The following is a 23,415-nucleotide window of genomic DNA, read 5'->3' on the forward strand; positions in this document are numbered from 1 at the left end:
CGCAAGGCATGACGGGAGTAGTTCCGGGAAGGGCCCGGCGCGCCGCGGAGACGCCTGGGCGCAAAGGGACGGTTACGAGAAGAGGTGGCCGCGCCTTCTCCATGGCCGCCGCTCGTGTCCCGCTGTGGGCAGTCTGTGTGCTGCGGATGGCGCTGGCCACAGTCTACTTCCAGGAGGACTTTCTAGATGGAGGTGAAGGGGCTCCGCCGGTGGCGGAGGCTTAAGCTCCCTCATACCCCAGTGCCCAACGGATGGCCCAAGTTGCCATTGCCCCCGCCTGTCGCCGAGGTATCGGTGGTGGCAAAACCTCGAAGCTTCGAGGCCTCGAGGGACCCCAACACTCTCCCCACCACCCAAATTAACAGTTTTCAGCCCTAACCGGTGTTATTTACCCCCAACAGAGCGCTGGAGGAACCGATGGGTGCAGTCCACCAATGACTCCCAATTTGGGTATTTTAGACTCTCGTCCGGGAAATTTTATGGTCATAAAGAGAAAGACAAAGGTTAGTGTAGGAATCGTGAGAAAATCAAGGTGAATGTTAAACCCCCATAGCAACCTTTCAAGGTAGGTGTGGCACAGCCCTAACACCCATTTCACAGGTCGGGAAACAGGCATGGGTAGGGTCTTTTTGTCTTCTCTTTTCTTGACCAAGATACCCCCTCTTTACAAGCACTAGTCAAATGGGTTTGGAGAGCCGAGGGTCCTGCCCTACAGAAGGAAAAAGTTTAGAAGGTACTTCTCATTTTTATTTTCACGTTAAAAAGAAAAACAGGGTAAAAGTTATATGCCGTCAAGCACACGGATCTTTGGGGGTCCAATAGGACGAATGTTTACAACTGCACACCGAGGTCAAGATAGGAACGTTTTCAGGCCCCACCTCCACCCCCAGAGTCTTCCCTTCTGGCCTACCCCCCCCCCAAGTCAGTAGTCTCCAAGTACCAAGGATAACCTGTATTCTGACTTCTCATTCCTGATGATCAAAGGTAGGCAAACTAAAGCTCCTCTACTGCCTGTTTTTTGTACAACCAGTTAGCTGAGAGTGGTTTCTACGTTTTTTAATTGTTGGAGAAAAATAGAAAGGGGAATAGTATTTTGTGATGCATAAAAATTACACAAAATTCAATGAAATGCCTGAAATTTCAGGGTCCATAAATAAAGTGTTAGTGGAACACATTCATGCTCCTTCATTTGCATACAGTCTATGGCTGCTTTCAGGCTGCAAAGGCAGAAATGAGTAATTAGGATGGAGAAGGAATGGCTCCCAAAGTGTAAAGCATTCATTCCCTGGCCTTAACAGAAAAAAGTGTGCCAACCCCTGATTTAGATTAAAAAATTTTCCTCTTTACCACCTTCCACTCAACTTCCATCTTGGCTCTGTTACTCCAGTGTTGCCTTCATTGTTTTGTGGATACACGTTGTTCCAAATTGTCAGGCTGTGATGGCAAAAATGGAGTGAAAATAACAAGGTGGTCTGTGAAGCTTGTACAGGGAGCGGGGTTGTCATTTGTTTTTTTCCCACAATGTTTTTCCTTCCTCCAACCTGGAATCCTGAGACTCTGTGCGTTTCATTCATTCCAGCACTTGTCTACTGAGAGCAGACACAGGCAAGGCACTGAGGATACTGGTTAATTTGACCCTTTCATTGTGGTCTCCCAGGACCGTAACATAGAAGCCATGGATGGAAAGATCAATAGAATTTAACCAGACAGAGATGGGTGAGAGGTGATGGTGGTGGCTGAGGAGTGTGGTGAGACTCAGAGGGAGGTGGTGAGTCAGATGGCCTTAGGAATTGCCTGGATGGTAGGGGAAGGGGCTACAGATCACCTGAGAAAGGGAAGAGTGGGGGAAGAATGTAGGGGAGAGAGAGAGAGAGATAGGTTTGGGAGTGAGGAGTCAACCGTGAGTTCAGTCTTAGACATACTGACGCAAAATGCCAGGTTCATTAATGATGGCTCTCAGCATAGGCAGTTATGGAGGCTCGAGTATGTTACAAGGAAGGGTAGGTTATAAGAAGACTGGCTCTGTTTTCAGGTTTGTCTTTTTTTTTTTAATTTAAGTATAGTTGATTTATAATATGTTAGTCTTAGGTGTACAGTACAGTTATATATATTTCAGATTCTTTTCTCTTATAGGTTATTACAAAATATTGAGTAGAGTTCCCTGTGCTATACAGTAGGTCCTTGTCAGGTTTGTTTTATACTCCAGTATAAGATAAGGAATTGGTACAGAGCCTTTTGGCTACTGAAAAGGGGTTTTTGGTCTTGAAGTGAACAGCTAAATTTATAAAGTACAAGAAGATTCAGATGACAAAAGGATGGTATCTTCATAAAAAGAGCCACCACACAGATGACACCCAAGGACCAGCTCATCCAGTGCAGTGAAGCACTTTTTTTCCCCCCAGATCAGCAATCTGTCCTCCATCAGCCGTTGTGTCTCTTAAATAGCTGTTTTAAGATGAGAAGGAAAAGAAGTAGAATGTTCCATTGTTTAATCCAGTTGTTACAAAGCTTCCTTGTACATTCCTACCCCTTGGAAAATGAAGCAAAATTAATCTTTTATCTATAATTAGATTGCATATTTGTCAGTTAGAGCTGAAGTGTTTTTATAACTTAAGACCTAACAGTGGTATATTAAGTACAAAAACATGTACATGAGTATGTGAACTAGAAGTTCTGTGGCAGCGAGAGCCTGTTAGTGATATGCCCATTGTATATCATTGTACAAATGTGCTATAGGTGCAGGATCAACATAAATGGTTGGAAGGTTTATTATCGGGGTGGGGGAGGACAACCATGTAACTCCCTGCATTGCCGAGCAGTGTCATTCCTAATCCTTCATGAGTACTTTTTATTTAAGGTCTGCAGACCACTCAAAATAGCCGATTCTACGCCATCTCTGCACGGTTCAAACCATTTAGCAATAAAGGGAAGACTCTGATCATTCAGTACACCGTGAAACATGAGCAGAAGATGGACTGTGGAGGGGGCTACATTAAGCTCTTCCCTGCAGACGTGGATCAGAAGAACCTGAATGGAAAATCCCAGTACTATATTATGTTTGGTGAGTTTAGATAGTATGGACAACCATTTCTTGTGATTTTGAAAACCCTTCCACCTGTAGGATCCTTAGACTGACTTTGCTATAGTTGTGTTGAGTTTATCTAACTAAAGGTTTCTAGTACTGTTAAACCTAATTAGTATTAAAAAAGGCGGCTGTACCATTCTGTTGTTCTTGGGAGAAAGTTATTTATTCAACATTAATGTAGCCCCAAGTATTTTGAATGCCTCAGGAGTCAGTAAACCTTGGCCATGGGCCAAATCGGCCCACAGCCTGTGTTTGTTATGGCCCATGAACTGAGAATGGGTTTTTAAATTTTTTGGCTGCACTGCATGGCTTGCAGGATCTCAGTTCCCCGACCAGGGATTGAATCCGGGCCACAGCAGTGAAAGCCCAGAATCCTAACCACTAGGCAACCAGGGAACTTCCTGCTTCTTAACATTTTTGGATGATTAAAAAAATCAAAAGAAGGACAATACTTTTAACCCATGAAAATAATACGAAACTCAAATTTCAGTGTCCACAAATGAAGTCTTATTGGAATGCAGCCTCACTCAGTTCATTTATGTCTTGTCTATGACTGCTTTCAAGCAGTAGTGGCAGAGTTGAATGGTCATGACAGAGAGTATATAGCTCACAAAACCAAAAATATTTACTGTCTGGCTCCTTACAGAAAAAGGAGATCATTGACCCCTGGAATACATTAAATGTCTCCTGACACTAGGAGTAATTGATTAACATCTGTGCTGGAATTGGGAAGGGACCACATTGGGCTGCAGGAACTAGACATAACTGAAATGTGTGGATTCAAAAACGTTTAAGAATGAAGAGGATTCTGGGAAGATGGGGGAATAGGAAGCACCAGGAATCTGTCTCCCCACCTAGACAAGACAACATTCTTGCACTGGCATAATCTGTCTGATGTAACAGTTAGGGAACTATGGAGTCTGTGGAAGTATTGCAACTTCCAGTAGAAAACTGGGGAGGTCAATTTGGGTGAATTTCAGTTCTTAGCACAGTAGTACCTACCCATTCCCACCTCCAGCCATATGGCAAACAGACAGCTGTGCACCAGGTTCCTGGAGCAGCTTTTACAGGAGCCAGGGTAGGCAAAAAGGACCCTGTCCTCCGAATATCAAGGATCTGAACTCTGATGGCTGATTGCCCCTTCTTGTTGCAGAGGTGCAGAAAAAGAGATGGGCAGCCATTGTTGTTAAACACACCCCCATTGTTATAAGCCTTTCCCCCTCCAGCTGAAATGATTTCCAGGAGACTTAAAGGGCCAGAACCCTTCCCTCCCACCCTTCATTTTTCACCTTTTCCCCTTTAGGAAGGTAGACATTAAAGACTAAGACATTAAAAAACAACTACATATGCAGGGAAAATTAGAAAGTGACCACACATACACAGGAAAACACTCAGAAAAGACCTGAGAAAACCTGAAGTTTACATCCCAGGCTGACGCTTGGTACAGAGCCAGCCTTCAACAATCAGTCAAAAAACCAACAACAACACAGCAAACCCTGCGGAAGGAGGAGAATCTGATTTCCAGACTTAACATTCATTATTAGACTCATATGTCCAGTGTTTAACAAATAATCACAAGGTATACAAAGAAACAGGAAAGTGTGGCCCATTCAAATGAGAAGGATAAATCAACATAAACTGTCCCTGAAAAAAAGACCTAATGGCAGATCTGTTAGACTTAAATAACTGAATGATGCTAAAAGAACTAAGTGAAGATGTAGTGAAAGTCAAGAAAAATGAGAGTAAAATGGAAATATCAGTAAGGAGATAGAATACTTAACAAGAAACCAAAATCAAATTCTGGAGCTGAAAAGTAAACTAACATGAAGAGTTCACTAGAAGAGTCAAAGGCAGATTTGAGCAAGCAGAAGAAAGAATCAGAGATCTTGAAGATAGGATAATGGAAATTATCAAGGCTGAGGAGCAGAAAGAAACAAGATTGAAGGAGAGCAAACAGAGGCTAAGGGACCTGTGGGACACCATCAAACAGACCAACGTGTACACATTGTGGGAGGCACAGAAGGAGAAGAGAGAGAAAAAGGAGCAGAGGGAGAGAATATTTGAAAAAACAAAGGCTGAAAACTTCCACATTTGATGAAATACATGAATATAAATATCCAAGAAGCTCTATGAACTCCAGGTAAGATGAACTCAAAGAGGTCCACACCAAGACACAGTGTAATCAAACTTGCAAAAAGCAAAGACAAAGAATGTTGAAAGCAGCAAAAGGGAAGCAAATCATCACATACAAGGCATTTGCAATAAGCTTATCAGCAGATTTCTCATCAGAAAGTTTGGAGGCCAGAAGATAGTGGATTCAAAGTGAAAAGAAAAAAAAACTCAACGAAAACTCATATTTGGCAGAACTGTCCTTCAAATATGTGGAAGAATTAAGACAGAAAAGCTGAGGGAGTTTGTAACCACTAGAACTGCCTTGCAAGAAATGCTCAAGGGAGTCCTGCAAGGTGAAATGAAAGGACACTCACTAGACAGTAACTCAAACCTATATGGAGAAATAAAAATCTCAATAAAGGTAAATATAATTATAAAAGCTAGTATTATTTAACAATGGTTTATAACTACACTTTTTGTTTTCTACATGATTTAAGAGACTAATACATTTAAGGAAAAACAATTATTTGTGTAAAAGCTAATATTACTGAAACTTTGGTTTGTAACTACAAATCTAGTTTTCTACATAATTTAAGAGACTAATGCATTTTAAAGAATTATTAGTTTATGTTTTAGGGGACACAGCATATAAAGATGTAACTTTGTGACATCAATAACTAGCTAGATGGGCTAAGGGAAGAAGAGAGAAGACTCAAATTACTAAAATCAGAAATGAAAGTGGGGATGTTACTACCTTGTCTACAGAAATAAAAGGGATTAGAAGAGAGCACTATGAATATTTGTACACCAAAAAGTTGGATAACCTAGATGAAAGGGACAAATTCCTAGAAACACAAAACCTACCAAGACTCAATCACAAAGAAATAAGAAATCTGAATAGACCTATAAGTCCTAAGGAAATTGAAGCAGTAAACAAAATTATCCCAACAAAAAAAAGCCTTGTCTCAACAAACTGAGTATATGGGGAATATACCTCAACATAATAAAGGCCATATATGACAAACCTACAGCCAACATTATATTCAGTGGTGAAAAGCTGAAAGCATTTCCTCTAAGATCAGGAATGAGATAAGGATGCCCACTCTTGCCACTTTTATTCAACATAGTATTGGAAGTCCTGGCTACAGCAATCAGAGAAGAAAAAGAAATAAAATGAATCCAAATTAGAAAGGAAGAGGTACAACTGTCACTGCGTGCAGATGACATGATACTATACATAGACAATACTAAAGACACTGCCAAAATACTACTAGAATAAATTCAGTAAAACTGCAGGATATAAAATTAATATACAGAAATCTTTTCTTTCCATACACCAACAACAAACTATCAGAAAAATTAGGAAAACAAACCCATTTACAGTTGCATCAAAAAGAATAAAATACTTAGGAATAAATCTAAGGAGGTAAAAGTCCTGTGCTCAGAAAACTATAAGGCACTGAAGAAAGAAATTGAAGATGACACAAACAAATTGAAAGGTATACCTCATGGATTGGAAGAATTAATATTGTTAAAATATCCATCTTCCCCAAGGCAATATACAGATTCAATGCAATCCCTATCAAAATACCAATGGCATTTTTCACAAACGAGAACAAATAATTCTAAAATCTGTATGGAAACACAAAAGACCCCAAATAGGCAGAACAGTTTTGAGAAAGAGTAACAAAGATGGAGATACAACACTCCCTGATTTCAAACTATACAATAAAGCTTATAGTAATCAAAACAGTATGGTACTGGCACAGAAACAAACACATAGATCAGTGAAACAGAATAAAGATTCCAGAAATGAACCCATGCTTATATATGTCAATTAATCCACAACAAAAAAGGCAAAAGCTTACAATGGGAAAAAGACAGCCTCTTCAATAAATAGTTTTGGGAAAACTGGGCTACTCTCTCACTATATACAAAAATAAACTCAAAATGGATTAAAGACTTAAGTTACAACCTGAAACCATAAAACTCCTAGAAGAAAACAGGCAGTATGCTCTTTGACTTCAGCTTAAGCAATATTTTTTTTGCATCTGTCTCCTCAGGCAAGGGAAACAAAAGCAGAAATAAATAAATGGGACTACATCAAACTCAAAAGCCTTTGCACAGTGAAGGAAAGCACAAACAAAATGAAAAGGCAGCCTACTGAATGGGAGAGGAGATTTGCAAATGATAGATTTGATAAAGAGTTAATATCCAAAATAAAGAATTCATAGAACTCAACATCAAAAAAAAAAAAAGCCCAATTAAAAAATGGGCAGAGGACCTGAATTGACATTTTTCCAAAGAAGACATACAGATGGCCAAAAGACACATGAAAGATGTTCAACATCACTAATCATCAGAGAAATGCAAATCAAAACCACAATGAGATATCACCTCACACCTGTCAGAATGGCTATTATCAAAAAGACAACAAATAACAAGTGTTAGTGAGGGTGTGGAGAAAAGGGAAATCTTGTGCTCTTTTGGTGGGAATTTAAATTGGTGCAGCCACTATAGAAAATGGACGGAGGTTCATTTAAAAAAATTAAAAATAGACCTGACATACGATCCCACAATTCCACACTGGGTATTTTTCCAAAGAAAACAAAAACACTAATTTGAAAAGATATATGCTCCCCTATGTTCATTGCAGCATTATTTCCATTAACCAAGATATGGAAGGAATATAAGTGCCCATCAATAAATGAGTGGATAAAGAAGATGTATATATACAATGGAATATTACTTAGTCATAAAAAGGAATGAAATATTTCTATTTGTGACAACACAGATGGACTTAGAGAGTTTTATGCTAAGTGAAGTAAGTCAGACAGAGAAAGACAAATACTATATGATTTCATTGATATGTGGAATCTAAAAAACAAAGCAAATGAACAAATATAACAAAATAGAGAGTCATAAATGTAGAGAACAGGTGGTTGCCAGAGGGGAGGAGGGTGAAAGGATGAGTAAAGTAGGTGATGAAGATTAAGAGGTACAAATTTCCAGGTGCAAAATAAGTGAGCCACAGGGATGAAATGTACAGCATGGGGAATATAGTCATATATTATATAGTCATATATAATAATGTAGCTTCTTTGTATGGTAACAACGTAATTAGACTTATCATGGTGACAATTCTGTAATGTATAAAAATATTGAATCACTATTTTCTGCATCAGGAACTAACATAATGTTCTAGGACAATTATACTTCACAAGCAAACTCATAGAAAAGGAGATCAGATTTGTGGTTACCAGAGGTGGGCATGGAGGAGGGGGAATGGGATGAAGGTGGTCAAAAGGTACAAACTTTCAGTTATAAGACAAATACTAGGGTTGTAATGTACAATATGATTAATATTCTTAACACTGCTGAATGTTATATATGAAAGTTGTTGATAGAGTAAATCCTAAGAGTTCTCACCACAAGGAAAAAATACTTTTTAAAAAATTCTGTACCTATATGAGATGATGGATGTTCACTAAATTTATTGTGGTCATCATTTCATGGTATATGTAAGTCAAATCATTATGTTGTGTATATTAAGCTTATACAGTTCTGTATGGCAATAATATTTCAATAAAACTGGAAGAGAAAAGGAAGGAAGGAAGGAAGGAAGGAAGGAAGGCTGGCTCTGAATCTGATGGTTTTGCTGGTGAATTCTACCAAACATTGAAAGAATACCAATCCTTCTCAAACTTTTCCAAAAAATTGAAGAGGAGGGAACACTTCTTAACTCATTCTATGATGCCAACATTACCCTAATACCAAATCCAAAGACACTACAAGATAACACTGATGGAAATCCTCAACAATATACTACTAAACAGAATTCAGCAGCATACTAAAAGAATTATACAACATGACCAAGTGGCATTTATTCCTAGGATGCAAGTATGGTTTGGCATATGAAAATCAATGTAATATGCCACATCAACAGAATGAAGGGGGAAAAATTATCATCACATTTGATGCAGAAAAAGCATTTGACAAAATTCAACACCTTTTCATGATAAAAAAAACACTCAACAAAATAGGAATAAAAGGAAACTAATTCAATGTAATAAAAGGCATATATGAAAACCCCACAGTGAACATACTCAGAAAAACTCGAAGTGTTTCCTCTAAGATCTGAACAAGGCAAGGATGCCTGTTTTCCCACTTCTATTCAACATAGTACTGGAAGTTTTAGCCAGAGCAATTAGGCAAGAAAAAGAAAAGAAATTGGAACAGAAGAAGTAAAATTATCTGTTTGCAGATGATATGATGTGTAGAAACCCTAAAGCTTGCACAGAAAAACCCCATTAGAACTAATGAATGAATTCAGCAAAGTAACAGGATACAAAGTCAACATGTTAAAAAACAAAACCAAAACCAGTTGCATTCCTGTACACAATGAATAATCTGAAAAGGAAATTACAAAAACAATGTCATTTACAATGACATCCAAAGGAGTAAAATACTTAGTAATCATCTTAACCAAGGAAGTGAGAGACTTGTCTAATGAAAACTATACACTATTGCTGGAAGAAATTAAGACATAAATAAATGGGAACACATCCTATGTTTGTGGATTGGAAGACTTAATATTGTTAAAATGTCAATACTACCCAAAGCAATCTACAAGTTCCAAAGCAATTCAGTCCAATCCCTATCAAAATTTCAATAACTGGAACTTCCCTGGTGGCACAGTGGTTGGGAATCTGCCTGCCAATGCAGGGGGCACGGATTTGATCCCTGATCCGGGAAGATCCTACATGCCACAGAGCAACTAAGCCCATGCACCACAACTACTGAGCCTGTGCTCTAGAGCCTGTGAGCCACAATTACTGAGCCCATGTGCCACAACTACTGAAGCCTGCGCACCTAGAGCCTGTGTTCTGCGACAAGAGAAGCCACCGCAATGAGAAGCCCGTGCGACACAACAAAGAGTAGCCCTTACTCGCCACAACTAGAGAAAGCCAGGGCACTGCAATGAAGACCCAACACAGCCAAAAATAAATAAATAAAAATAAATAAATATAATGGTTGGTTTTTAGATAATCAACAAGTTGGTTTTAATAATCAACTGTATAGCACAGGGAATGCTACTCAATACTCTGTAATAACCTATATGGGAAAATAATCTGAAAAAGAGTAGATATATGTATAACTGAATCACTTTGCTGTACACCTGAAACTAACACAACATTGTAAATCAAATATACTCCAATATAAAATAAAAATTAAACTATATATATATATATATTTTTAAGAGGTAATTCCTTGGTGGTCCAGTGGTTAGGACTGCGCTTTTACTACCAAGGGTCCAGGTTCCATCCCTGGTTGAGGAACTAAGATTCTGCAAGCTGTGCGGTGTAACCAAAAAAAGAAAAAGAAAGAAAGAAAGAAAATAAATAAATAAAATGGTTGATTTTATGTGATGTGAATTTTGCCTCAATAAATTAAAAGCGTTTGGGAATTGCATGACAAAGGAACTCCATGGCTGATGATTTTTAATGCTGTCACAGCCTAAAAGCCCATCTCACCTCTTTCTTTGCCGGAACCACGTTCAGGCAGCAGCCAACTCCCCAGAACAGCCTTGGTGTTGGCGGGTCATTCGGTGAGCCGCGCTGGGGCACAATTTTGGTGGCACTGTCCTGCCCTCCCATTTCAGTGTCCCCATGTCTTACACATCCTGTTCACACTAAAGCTGAAGTGAGACAGGATATCCAGGGACTTGAAAGTAGGGTTTGCTGAGAGGTGACTCAGGAAGATGGATTCTCTAAGTACCTGCCCCTCCGAGGCTGTGATTTCCCCTTTGGTGGAAGATACTTAGAGTAGTCAAACTCATAGAGGTAGAAAGTAGAATGATGGTTGCCAGGGACTGGGGAGAAGGAAAGATGGAGAGTTATTGCTTAATGGGTATAGAGTTTAAGTTTTACAAAATGAAAAGTGTTATGGGGATTGATGGTGGTGATGGTTGCCTAACAATGTGAATGTGTTTAATACCACTGAACTGTACACTAAAAATGGCTAAGATGGTAAATTTTGTGTTGTACGTATTTTGCCACAATAAAAAAAAAGGTGGAAAAGAAAAAGCTTTAAGGATGAAAATGTATTTTTAAAATATCCATCCATAATCCAGATTTGGGGACTTATTCTTTAAAATTATTTTCTCTCATGTGACGTTTTCCCATGCTCATTTTAAATTTTTTCGTGATCAGGATCCGGCTTCAGACACCTAGTTATGCTGTCCTTATATTTATATACAGCTGGTCTTGATGTTATTGTAGAAGTAAAAAGAATATTATTTTATTACATATTAGATTACTTATTAGATTTAGATCTAATTCTGCTCTGTCATTTTGGAGAGTGAGGCAACTTCTCCAAGGACACAGCATTAGATTGATCCAAAGTTTCCACAGATTGCGCACTCCCCGACTCCCTGCCCAGAGTTCTCTCTACCTACCACGCCTCACATTTACTCTTTTTTAAAATATTTATTTATTTATTTATGGCTGTATTGGGTCTTCATTGCTGTGTGCGGGCTTTCTCTAGTTGCAGCGAGCGGGGGCTACTCCTCATTATGGTATGTGGGCTTCTCATTGCGGTGGCTTTTCTTGTTACAGAGCACAGGCTCTAGGCCCGTGGGCTTCAGTAGTCACCGCATGTGGGCTCAGTAGTTGTGGCTTGGGCTCTAGAGGACAGGCTCAGTAGTTGTGGCACACAGGCTTAGTTGCTCTGCGGCATGTGGGATCCTCCCAGACCAGGGCTCAAACCTGTGTCCCCTGCACTGGCAGGCAGACTCCTAAACACTGCACCACCAGGGAAGACCCTCACATTTACTCTTGAATTTAAAATCTGGAATGGAAAAGGTCTTTATTTAGATTAAAAAATAAATTTAAATGTTTTGGTTATGGTTATTATTCTCTTAAAACAGGATGGCAGAGATATCTGGCAAAAAAATAATACCTATTGAATTAGAGATGATTTCACAAATATTTGATTTAGTTAGATTTAGTAAACAAAATAACCACAAATATCCACCAAAATACTACTTTTAAATATACACAGCATGTCTGCTACATTTAAATTGCAAAGCAGCATATGTTGGAGTAAAATATATATATATATAAATTTTCCGCATTATTTTGCTTTTAACTCAAAATCAGTTACATTTTACCCAAACCCATTGTGTCACTATTCGAACACTTCCTGTGATTTCTCAGCTCTTTCCTTTGGTTTGAGAGCAGCTTGCTAGTGTTGAAGAGGAAAAGAGAAATATGTTTTATTGGGCCCTTGCCAGGGGCCTTACCCATGCAATCTTAGATTATGTGTAAAACCCTAGGAAATGGGTAACACAGCCCCATTTTGCAAATAAGGAAACTGAGGGTCAGAAAGATTAAAATACTTGCCCAAAGGCAGGTCAGCCCAATTTCAGAGCCCATCTGCCTACCCCATTGTTCACAAAACTCCATTACTGCATAACTATTTTATGATTGCTGTTAATGGAAAATGTCCAGATTTTTCTGGTCAGTTCTGGGCACATTCTGAAGCTGAATTTAATAGTAAAAGTGTGTAGGTGCTTAGGAATAGAGAGGAAAATTCTGACCAATTTCGAAGGAAAAATAAATTTCATGTTTCAATCCTGAGATAATAGACTTTCATACAAATAGTTTACATAGCTTTTGTTTTAAAAAATTGAACAGGAATGTTTTCCAGCAGTGACAAAAAAGGAAATTACATAAACCACGCGTCCTCCGGGAAATCAACCAGGAGATAGATGTGGTGTTCTTTGTCGGTTCCGTAGATGGTATTTCCAAGTAAAACGTCGCATCTACTCTGGCAAATTCATAATATTCTTTAAGTAATTATGTGCAGCCTAGATCTCTCTTATTTAATCTGGAGGTTCATCACTGCAAGTTCTAGAAGAAGTCACAGTCATCTGCTTGTGTTTACACAGGGTTCGTTCACAGGGGTGGGTGCAGGCCTGGGTCAGTGGATGTGGTGGAATTCTGTCTGAGACAGAAAGACACGCAGATACTTTAGTACATTCCTATGGCTTAAAGTCAATGAAGCCGCAGCAGGGTAATTCCAAACAGTCTCGGAAGGTTTCACAGATTTTCCAGATCCCTCCTGTAAACCTTGCTTAGAATATTCAGAACTTCTTTGTCTCTGAGCCGGGAATACAGTGTCCTACAGCATTCCATTTCCTTAGTGACTGAAACTTACGTGGCAATTTAAAAATCGTTAACTTTTTTTTTAACATCTTTGTTGGGGTATAATTGCTTTACAATGGTGTGTTACTTACTGCTTTATAACAAAGTAAATCAACTATACATATACATATATCCCCATATCTCCTCCCTCTTGCATCTCCCTCCCACCCTCCCTATCCCACCCCTCTAGAAGGCCACAAAGCACCGAGCTGATCTCCCTATGCTATGCAGCTGCTTCCCACTAGCTATGTATTTTGCATTTGGTAGTATATTTAAGTCCATGCCACTCTCTCACTTCTTCCCAGCTTAGCCTTCCTCCTCCCCGTGTTCTCAAGTCCATTTTCTACGTCTGCGACTTTATTCCTGTCCTGCCCCTAGGTTCTTCAGAACCTTTTCTTTTAGATTCCGTATATGTGTGTTAGCATACGCTATTTGTTTTTCTCTTTCTGACTTACTTCACTCTGTATGACAGACTCTAGGTCCATCCACCTCACTACAAATAACTCAATTTTGTTTCTTTTTATGGCTGAGTAATATTCCATTGTATATATGTGCCACATCTCCTTTATCCATTCATCTGTTGATGGACACTTAGGTTGCTTTCATATCCTGGCTATTGTAAATAGAGTTGCAATGAACACTGTGGTACATGACTCTTTTTGAATTATGGTTTCCTCAGGGTATATGCCCAGGAGTGGGATTGCTGTGTTGTATGGTAGTTCTATTTTTAGTTTGTTGTTGTTGTTTTGCGGTACGCGGGCCTCTCACTGTTGTGGCCTCTCCCGTTGCGGAGCACAGGCTCCGGACGCGCAGGCTCAGTGGCCATGGCTCACGGGCCTAGCCGCTCCGCGGCATGTGGGATCTTCCCGGACTGGGACACGAACCCGTGTCCTCTGCATCGGCAGGTGGAGTCCCAGTCACTGCGCCACCAGGGAAGCCCTATTTTTAGTTTTTAAAGGAACCTCCATACTGTTCTCCATAGTGCCTGTATCAATTTACATTCCCACCAACAGTGCACAAGGGTTCCCTTTTCTCCACACCCTCTCCAGCATTTATTGTTTGTAGATTTTTTGATGATGGCCATTCTAACTGGTGTGAGGTAATAACTCATTGTAGTTTTGATTTGCATTTCTCTAATGATTAGTGATGTTGAGCATCCTTTCATGTGTTTGTTGGCAATCTGTATATCTTCTCTGGAGAAATGTCTATTTAGGTCTTCTGCCCATTTTTGGAGTGGGTTGTTTGTTTTTCTGATATTGAGCTGCATGAGCTGTTTGTAAAATTTGGAGATTAATCCGTTGTCAGTTGCTTCATTTGCAAATATTTTCTTCCATTCTGAGGGTTGTCTTTTCATCTTGTTTATGGTTTCCTTTGCTGTGCAAAAGCTTTTAAGTTTTATTAGGTCCTGTTTATTTATTTTTATTTCCATTTCTCTAGGAGGTAGGTCAAAAAGGATCTTGCCGTGATTTATGTCATAGAGTGCTGTGCCTATGTTTTCCTCTAAGAGTTTTATAGTGTCTGGCCTTACATTTAGGTCTTTAATCCTTTTTTTTTTTTTCGGTACGCGGGCCTCTCACTGTTGTGGCCTCTCCCATTGTGGAGCACAGGCTCCAGACGCGCAGGCTCAGCGGCCATGGCTCACGGGCCCAGCCACTCCGTGGCATGTGGGATCTTCCTGAACCAGGGCACGAACCTGTGTCCCCTGCATCGGCAGGCGGACTCTCAACCACTGAGCCACCAGGGAAGCCCTTTAATCCATTTTGAGTTTATTTTCGTGTATGGTGTTAGGAAGTGTTCTAATTTCATTCTTTTACATGTAGCTGTCCAGTTTTCCCAGCAACACTTATTGAAGAGGCTGTCTTTATCGAAAATAAGGTGACCATATGTGCGTGAGTTTATCTCTGGGCTGGGCTTTCTATCCTGTTCCATTGATCTATATTTCTGTTTTTGTGCCAGTACCATACTGTCTTGATGACTGTAGTTTTGTAGTGTTGTCTGAAGTCCAGGAGCCTGATTCCTCCAGCTCCATTTTTCTTTCTCAATATTGCTTTGGCTATTCGGTGTCTTTTGTGTTTTCATACAAATTGTGAAATTTTTTGTTCTAGTTCTCTGGAAAATGCCATTGGTAGTTTGATAGGGATTGCACTGAATCTGTAGATTGCTTTGGGTAGTAGAGTCATTTTCACAATGTTGATTCTTCCAATCCAAGAACATGGTATATCTCTCCATCTGTTTGTATCATCTTTAGCTTCTTTCATCAGTGTCTTATAGATTTCTGCATACAGGTCTTTTGTCTCCTTAGGTAGGTTTATTCCTAGGTATTTTATTCTTTTTGTTGCAATGTTTCCTTAATTTCTCTTTCAAATTTTTCATCATTAGTGTATAGGAATGAAAGAGATTTCTGTGCATTAATTTTGTATCCTGCTACTTTACCAAATTCATTGATTAGCTCTAGTAGTTATCTGCTAGCCTCTTTAGGATTCTCTATGTAAAGTATCATGTCATCTGCAAACAGTGACAGCTTTACTTCTTCTCTTCTGATTTGGATTCCTTTTATTTCTTTTTCTTCTCTGATTGCTGTGGCTAAAACTTCCAAAACTATGTTGAATAATAGTGGTGAGAGTGGACAACCTTGTCATGTTCCTGATCTTAGAGGAAATGGTTTCACTTTTTCACCATTGAGAACAACGTTGGCTGTGGGTTTGTCATATATGGCCTTTATTATGTTGAGGGAAGTTCCCTCTATGCCTACTTTCTGTAAGGTTTTTATCATAAATGGGTGTTGAATTTTGTCAAAAGCAAAAATCATTAACTTTGAATAGAACTCTTTATAAATTTCACAGTTCATTGGAACCTACGTACTGATTATAACCTCTTTTTTGCTTAAGATGTGGTGTTATCTTTAAGAAAATATATATATGCGTATGTGTGTTGTCTTGGAGCATAACAATAATAACAACAAGTATTGAGCATTGCCATACTAAAAGCTTTACATACATTAGCCCCTTGAATTGGCAAAATAGCTTTGTGAAGTCAAGATTAACACCCCTATTTTACAGACCAGGACCCTGAGGCATGGGAGGTGAATATGTTAGTTGCAAATATATCTCAACAGTGAAGGAGAACTGGGATCGGAGCCAGTCAGTCCAGCTCTGAAGCCCTCCTATGGGTACAGGAGCCTTGGTCAGAGCTTCAGAATGAGGGCCTGAGGCTCAGACAGCACATGGGAGAACGCTTACTAGAGTGTTGTTAGACCTTCCTTCTCTTCCTCACATTCTGGCTTACACTCCAATCCAAAGTGGCTGCACTGACCGTGACCTGAACTGAGTGTCACCATCCGTTTAAATATCTCCACAAGAACATCTGATTATTCCCAGACATGTAAGCTTCCTGTGCCTTGTATATTATTTCAGGAGAATGGTTGGGGATATCCTGTGTTGATGCATGACAGAAGGAAATTGAGAGCAGTTAATATTTTTTTTTGTAGGACCCGATATTTGTGGATTTGATGTCAAGAAAGTTCATGTTATTTTACATTTCAAGAATCAGTATCACTCAAACAAGAAATCAATCAGGTGTAAGGTAAATTCTTTCATATTCAAATCAGTGATCATGTTAACTCTTGCCAGATAATAACGTAAGTTTATAGAAAATAGTTTTGACCTTAAACTATTTAAGTGAACTATGGATGGGCCTTGTCTGTCCTGTCCCTGCTTTCCAGTTTAGCAGGCCTGTTAGAGACACTTGTCCACCACTTTGATTGGTTTGGTTTCCAAAGTTTTTACCCACCAGGAGGGTACACTTCTCACTGTGAGCCATGACGTTGATTTATAAAATGCCCCATAAGGGTTACGACAGGATGCTCACGTTTCAGCTATACCCATCATCATTAAGGAATGAAATATTCAGGGTGAAAAAAAATTCTGGTGAAATTAATCTTCAAAATACCAAAACAATTTAAAATGGGAATATTTCTAAAATGAATGCATACATGCTTTACATTTTTACCCAGGGGATCCTGTGAAAATGACATTTTAGGTCTTAGGGCCTGTTTATAACTCAATGGCCCTACCCGGGGCTTCTCCAAAGAGGCAGCTTGCATTAAGTCCCTGGTGTGTGGGCCTGTGAAGGGGAAGTACACTCCCTAAAGCTCATCCCCCCACACTTTGAAGGTAAGCACCAGGAAGCAGGGACCTGTCCCCCGAGGCATCCCCAGCACCCATAGCCTCTGTGCATCTGGGCAGGAGGCCAGTGTATTTCAAGATCATTGACAGCAAGGAACGGAAGCATCCGTAACTGTCCCTTATTCAGTCTCTACCTGAGCAGGGGGCGCTCGGCACCCTCACAAAGCCCCAGTGAGTCTCTGTTGGCAGCATGGTTTCTCGCCGGGTCCTGCCTGCTGACTTGATGGTTCTAAAGGATCAGCAGGTCCCCCATGTACTCAGAGGCCTGACACCCCTCCCTTGAGCATGGAGGGGAGCTCAAAATCCAAGTCTTCCTCCTCCACCTTAGTGTTGGACCAGAGGACCAGTCTTCATGATATGATTCCCGAGCATTTGTTCAGTTGCAGCTCAGGCATGCAGGAGAGAAAGGGGATGACACTACCAGATGGAGGCTGTGAGGTCTGGCCTGGACTGTGCCTGGGAGGCCAGAGCTCGGTCACCTGCGGGCAGCAAGCCTGCGGGGCCCTGAGTGGCGCTGGCAGGCGCACAACTCCCTCAGACAGGTATTGGTATTTCTGCAGCCTGTTAGAAAAATAGAGACAAGTCTGCTGAAGGAGCCTTGGAGCCTTGGATCATAGCAGCTAGTCAGCATCACGGACTCCTCGGTGAGGAGCAAGGTTATCTTCTCAGGGCTCCAATTCACTCTGCAATGCTGTAAAAGAAACGCAGTGGTCAGCCCTCAAGGATTTTCAAGGAGGAGGTCTGGCCTGCATTGTTAAAAAAAATACCTCAGGAGATTGATTCAAGATAGCGGAGTAGACAGATGTGCGCTCACTCCGTCTTGCGAGAACACTGGCATCACCACTAACTGCTGAACAATCATCGACAGGAAGACACTGGAACTCACCAAAAAAGATACACCACATCCAAAGACAAAGGAGAAGCCACAATGAGACGGTAGGAGGGCTGCAATCACAATAAAATCAAATCCCCTAACTGCTGGGTGGGCAACTCACAAACTGGAGAACAATTATACCACAGAAGTTCACCACTGGAGTGAAGGTTCTGAGCCCCATGTTAGACTTCCCAACCTGGGGGTCTGGCAACAGGCGGAGGAATCCCCAGAGAATCGGACTTTGAAAGCTAGTGGGATTTGATTGCAGGACTTCAACAAGACTGGGGGAAACAGAGACTCCACTCTTAGAGGGCACACACAAAGTCTTGTGCGCACCAGGACCCGGGGGAAGGAGCAGTGACCCCATAGGAGACTGAACCAGACCTACCTGCTAATGTTGATTGGTCTGCAGAGGAGGGGGTGGGCGGCTGTGGCTCACTGCAGGGACAAGGACACTGGCAGCAGAAGTTATGGGAAGTACTCACTGGCGTGAGCCCTCCCGGGGTCCTCCATTAGCCCCACCAAAGAGCCTACTCAGGCCAAACAACCAACAGCGAGGGAACACAGCCCCACCCATCAGCAGACAAGTGGATTAAAGTTTTACTGAGCTCTGCCCACCAGAGCAACACCCAGCTCTACCCATCACCAGTCCCTCCCATCAGGAAGCTTGCACGAGCCTCTTAGATAGCCTCAACCACCAGAGGGCAGACAGCAGACACAAGAAGAACTACAATCCTGCAGCCTGCCGAAGGAAAACCACAATCAGAGAAAGATAGATGAAATGAAAAGGCAGAGGATTATGTCCCAGATGAAGGACCAAGATAAAAACCCAGAAAAACAACTAAATTCCAGAAAAAGAATTCAGAATAATGATAGTGAAGATGATCCAGGACCTTTGAAAAAGAATGGAGTCAAGGATTGAGAAGATGCAAGAAATGTTTAACACAGAACTAGAAGAATTAAAGAACAAAGATGAACAATACAATAACTGAAATGAAAAATACACCAGAAGGAATTGATAGCAGAATAACTGAGGGAGAAGAATGGATAAGTGACCTGGAAGACAGAATGGTGGAAATCACTGCTGCAGAACAGAATAAAGAAAAAAGAATGAAAAGAAATGAAGACAGCCTAAGAGACTTCTGGAACAATGTTAAATGCACCAACATTCGCATTATAGGGGTCCCAGAAGGAGGAGAGAGAGAGAAAGGACCCGAGAAAATATTTGAAGAGATGATAGTTGAAAACTTCCCTAACCTGGGAAAGGAAATAGCCACCCAAGTCCAGGAAGTGCGGAGTGTCCCAGGCAGGATAAACCCAAGGAGAAACACACTGAGACACATAGTAATCAAATTGACAAAAATTAAAGGCAGAGAAAAATGATTAAAAGCAACAAGGGAAAAATGACAACATACCAGGGAACTCCCATAAGGTTAACAGCTGATTTCTCAGCAGAAATTCTGCAAGCCAGAAGGGAGTGGCACGATATATTTAAAGTGATGAAAGGGAAGAACCTACAACCAGGAACACTCTACCCAGCAAGGCTCTCATTCAGATTTGACGGAGAAATCAAAAGCTTTACAGACAAGCAAAAGCTAAGAGAATTCAGCACCACCAGACCAGCTTTGTAACAAATGCTAAAGGAACTCCTCTAGGCAGGAAAGAGACTAGAAACTTAAAACAACCTTGTACATGTATAGTCTGCTATATCAAAACCTCATGGGAACAGCAAACCCCCAAACTACAATAGATACACACACAAAAAAGAAAAAGCAACCCAAGCACAACACTGAAGATGGTCATCAAACCACAAGAGAAAAGAACAAAAAAGGATGGAAAGAAAAAAGACCTACCAAAAAAAAAAAAAAAAAAGGTACTTCCCTGGTGGTCCAGTGGTAAAGAATCCACCTTCCAATGCAGGGGACACAGGTTCGATCCCTGGTCAGGGAACTAAGATCCCACATGCTGCGGGGCAACTAAGCCTACACGCCACAACTACTGAGCTCACGAGCCTCAACTAGAGAGCCTGCGTGCTGCAAACTACAGAGCCCATGCACTCTAGAACCCACGCACCACAACTACAGAGCCCACGCACCCTGGAGCCTGAGTGCTACAACTAGCGAAGTGAAAACCAGCATGCCACAACTAGAAAGAAGCCCGCCCGCGGCAAGGAAGAGCCCACACTCTGCAACTAAGACCCGACACAGCCAAAAAAAAAAAAGACCTCGGATGTTCTAGGGAGGCAGGGGTGGCGATCAACAGACAGGGAGATGGGTGAGATTGTTAGGTCAAGGCTTCAGCGGGATGCAGAACACGGGAGCGTTTTGACAGATGATTCAGGTGTAGGGTCCACACGTCTTGATGATGTTTGGATTCTGGGTGCTGAGGGTATGGATGATGATTCTCAGTGGCGTTGCTCTTAAATAGGAGGGGAAACAAAGGCCAAGAAAGGGGTCAGGGCAGACTCAGGGGTCATGTTTAGAACAGTTGGTTGTGAAATCCAGGCAGACATCGAGGTAGAGGTGTCGAATAAATTGTTGGAAACTTTGGGTCTGAAACTCGGCTGATGGTTGGGATTAAAGATGTTGGCTTGGAGCTGTTTGCATATGTGTGGGTGTCGATGTTACCCCTCAGGGGGCTCTGGGCCGGTGGACAAATCCCAGAGGGTGCCAGCCATGGGGCCAGCAAGCCCAAAGTCTAAATTAAGAAAGACAAGTGGAGACAAAGGCAGGCAGAGAGCAGGGGGAAAGCGTTTGGAGAATTGTGCACTCAGCTGTCACGGCAGGCTACAAGGGTTGAGGGGGACACAGAGTAGGCTGTAATACTGGTCCCGGGACAGAGTCATTGTCTGCGGTGTGACAGAGCAGAGGGGTACTGAAAAGACGTTTTGATTGACTGAAAAAAGCAGGGAGAGACTCCTCCTGACAGAGCCTTTATACTGGGGCAGTGGTTCCCAAACTTGAGCAGCGTCAGAGACCCTGGAGGGCCTATGAAAGTGGCCAGAGGGTCCACGAGGCTCTGATGCAGCAGTGCGGGGCTGACCTGGGAATGGGCATTGCCCATGTTCCCCCAGTGATGCTGCTGCTGTTGGGGTATGGTGCAGGGGTCCCCTCTGCTGCTGACAGTCAGATATGTCCTGGTCACCCCCAGCCTCCCCAGACACCCTCCCATCCACCTTCCAGCCCTCCTTTATTTTTTATTTTATTTATTTATTTATTTTTGGCCACACTGTGTGGCATGCAGGATCTTAGTTCCCCAACCAGGGATCCAACCCGTGCCCCCTGCAGTGGAAGCGTGGAGTCTTAACCACTGGACCACCAGGGAAGTCCCCAGCCCTCCTTTATTGAATGTTAAATGCTTTCCTTGTGTCCAGCCTGGGGCTTTAACCATGACCAAAAGGCGCACCAGGCCTGCCCTCCCCAAGCTTAAATTGTTGGACAACACAGAGAGTTAAAAATTCTCTCTTGTGTTGAGAAATAGAGTGGGCTTCATTTGGTGTCTTTCAGAATGCAGAGCCAGAAGTTGTTTTGCATATAACTTTTCTTAAGTCCAACAACGCACTGGTCCCTCGGTTTACACCAATCACCCCATCATAACTGCCTGGGGGATTATAGGTGAAAGCCATTGTCTTTGCACAAAAGGGAATCAGCCACTCAAGAGAAGGCTGCCAGTAGTGAGGAAGTATTCTACAAAGGGGTGAGTCTTCTGTAGGACACCCTTTCATTGTCAAGTCAACCCCTATTTCTAGAACGTCTCTGCTTTCTGTTTACAACAAGACTTTGACCCATGACGATTTATGCTGCATATCTAGACCTGCCTTGAAACGTTAAAGGTCTTATTCTTTTCCTTTTCTCCCCCAAAACATTCAGGTTGATGGCTTCACACACCTCTACACTCTGATTTTAAGACCAGACCTCACTTACGAAGTGAAAATTGATGGTCAGTCGATTGAATCCGGCAGCATAGAGTATGACTGGCAGCTCACATCACTGAAGAAAATGGAGAAGGCTTCAGCAGAGTCTAAGGACTGGGACCAGGCTACAGAGGGCAAATCCCAGGTGTGGATTTTTCCCGCAGAACTGCTAGAAAGTGTACAAGTGTAGTTCGTAAGTACCCAAGTACCGTACAATTGCTGCATGGCTGGGAATCATGATGACAGCATTACAACAATCAAAGTGCCCTCCTCAGAGCATATATGCTGAGACCAGCCACACAGGCTGCACACTTCAAGGTATTGTGAAAGAGTTAAAATATCTGAGATGAAAGCAAGTAGGGTTTGTTTTTGTAACCAATGTTTTTTTTAAAAAAGGAAAATGTATCAGCAACCTTTATAAAAATGATTTTCTTGTCATTCTTCATTTGAGCATAAGTATTTTTGAGCATCATACGTGTGACTGCCAACCAAGAATCAATTATCGTAACAGGTATATATTAGTTTCCTAGGGCTGCCATAAAAAGGACCACAAACTGGGGGCTTGAAACAACAGAGATGTATTCTTTCAGTTCTTCTTGAAGCCAGAAGTCAGAAATCATCAGGGCCGCATACTCCGTCTGAAGGGTCTAGGGGAGAATCCTTCGCTTCTTCCAGCTTTTGGTGACTCCCAGCGTTCCTTGGCTGGTAGACACATCACTCCGATCTCTGCCTCCTTTTCCACATAGCCTTCTATTCTTTTTGTGTCTCTTCTTTCTCTTATAAGGACATTTGTCATTGGATTTAGGGCCTACCTGGATAATCCAGAATTATAGAATGACCTGTCTAGAGATCCTTACCTTAATTACATCTGCAAAGAGCCTTTTTTCCTAATAAGGTCACATTCCCAGATTCTGAGACTTAGGACGTTGAGAAATCTTTTGGGGAACTCAACCTGCTATTAAGCTACTTTTTTTTTTTCCATTTACGTTAGTCATTGTTGTAACATTTTTCTTTGTACACCAAACATTATGCCAAAATGT

The 23,415-nt window shown here is 41.4% G+C and overlaps 1 protein-coding gene across 2 annotated transcripts in view; it reads left to right on the top strand.

Moving 5' to 3' along the window:
- Positions 1-39: 39 nt before the first annotated feature.
- The window catches only part of CALR3 (calreticulin 3), a 31,249-nt gene continuing 7,873 nt past the window's right edge, over positions 40-23,415 (top strand). For both annotated transcript variants that reach the window (XM_004277599.4, XM_049707140.1), the window contains exons 1-5: positions 40-192; positions 402-503; positions 2,858-3,061; positions 16,892-16,986; positions 22,332-22,520. In XM_004277599.4, the coding sequence (XP_004277647.1) occupies positions 102-192; positions 402-503; positions 2,858-3,061; positions 16,892-16,986; positions 22,332-22,520 (681 nt within the window). In that variant the 5' untranslated portion in view covers positions 40-101. The remainder of the gene's footprint in view (positions 193-401; positions 504-2,857; positions 3,062-16,891; positions 16,987-22,331; positions 22,521-23,415) is intronic.

The sequence above is a fragment of the Orcinus orca genome, chromosome 3, assembly GCF_937001465.1.
Source record: "Orcinus orca chromosome 3, mOrcOrc1.1, whole genome shotgun sequence".
NCBI classification, from domain to species: Eukaryota; Metazoa; Chordata; class Mammalia; order Artiodactyla; family Delphinidae; genus Orcinus; species Orcinus orca.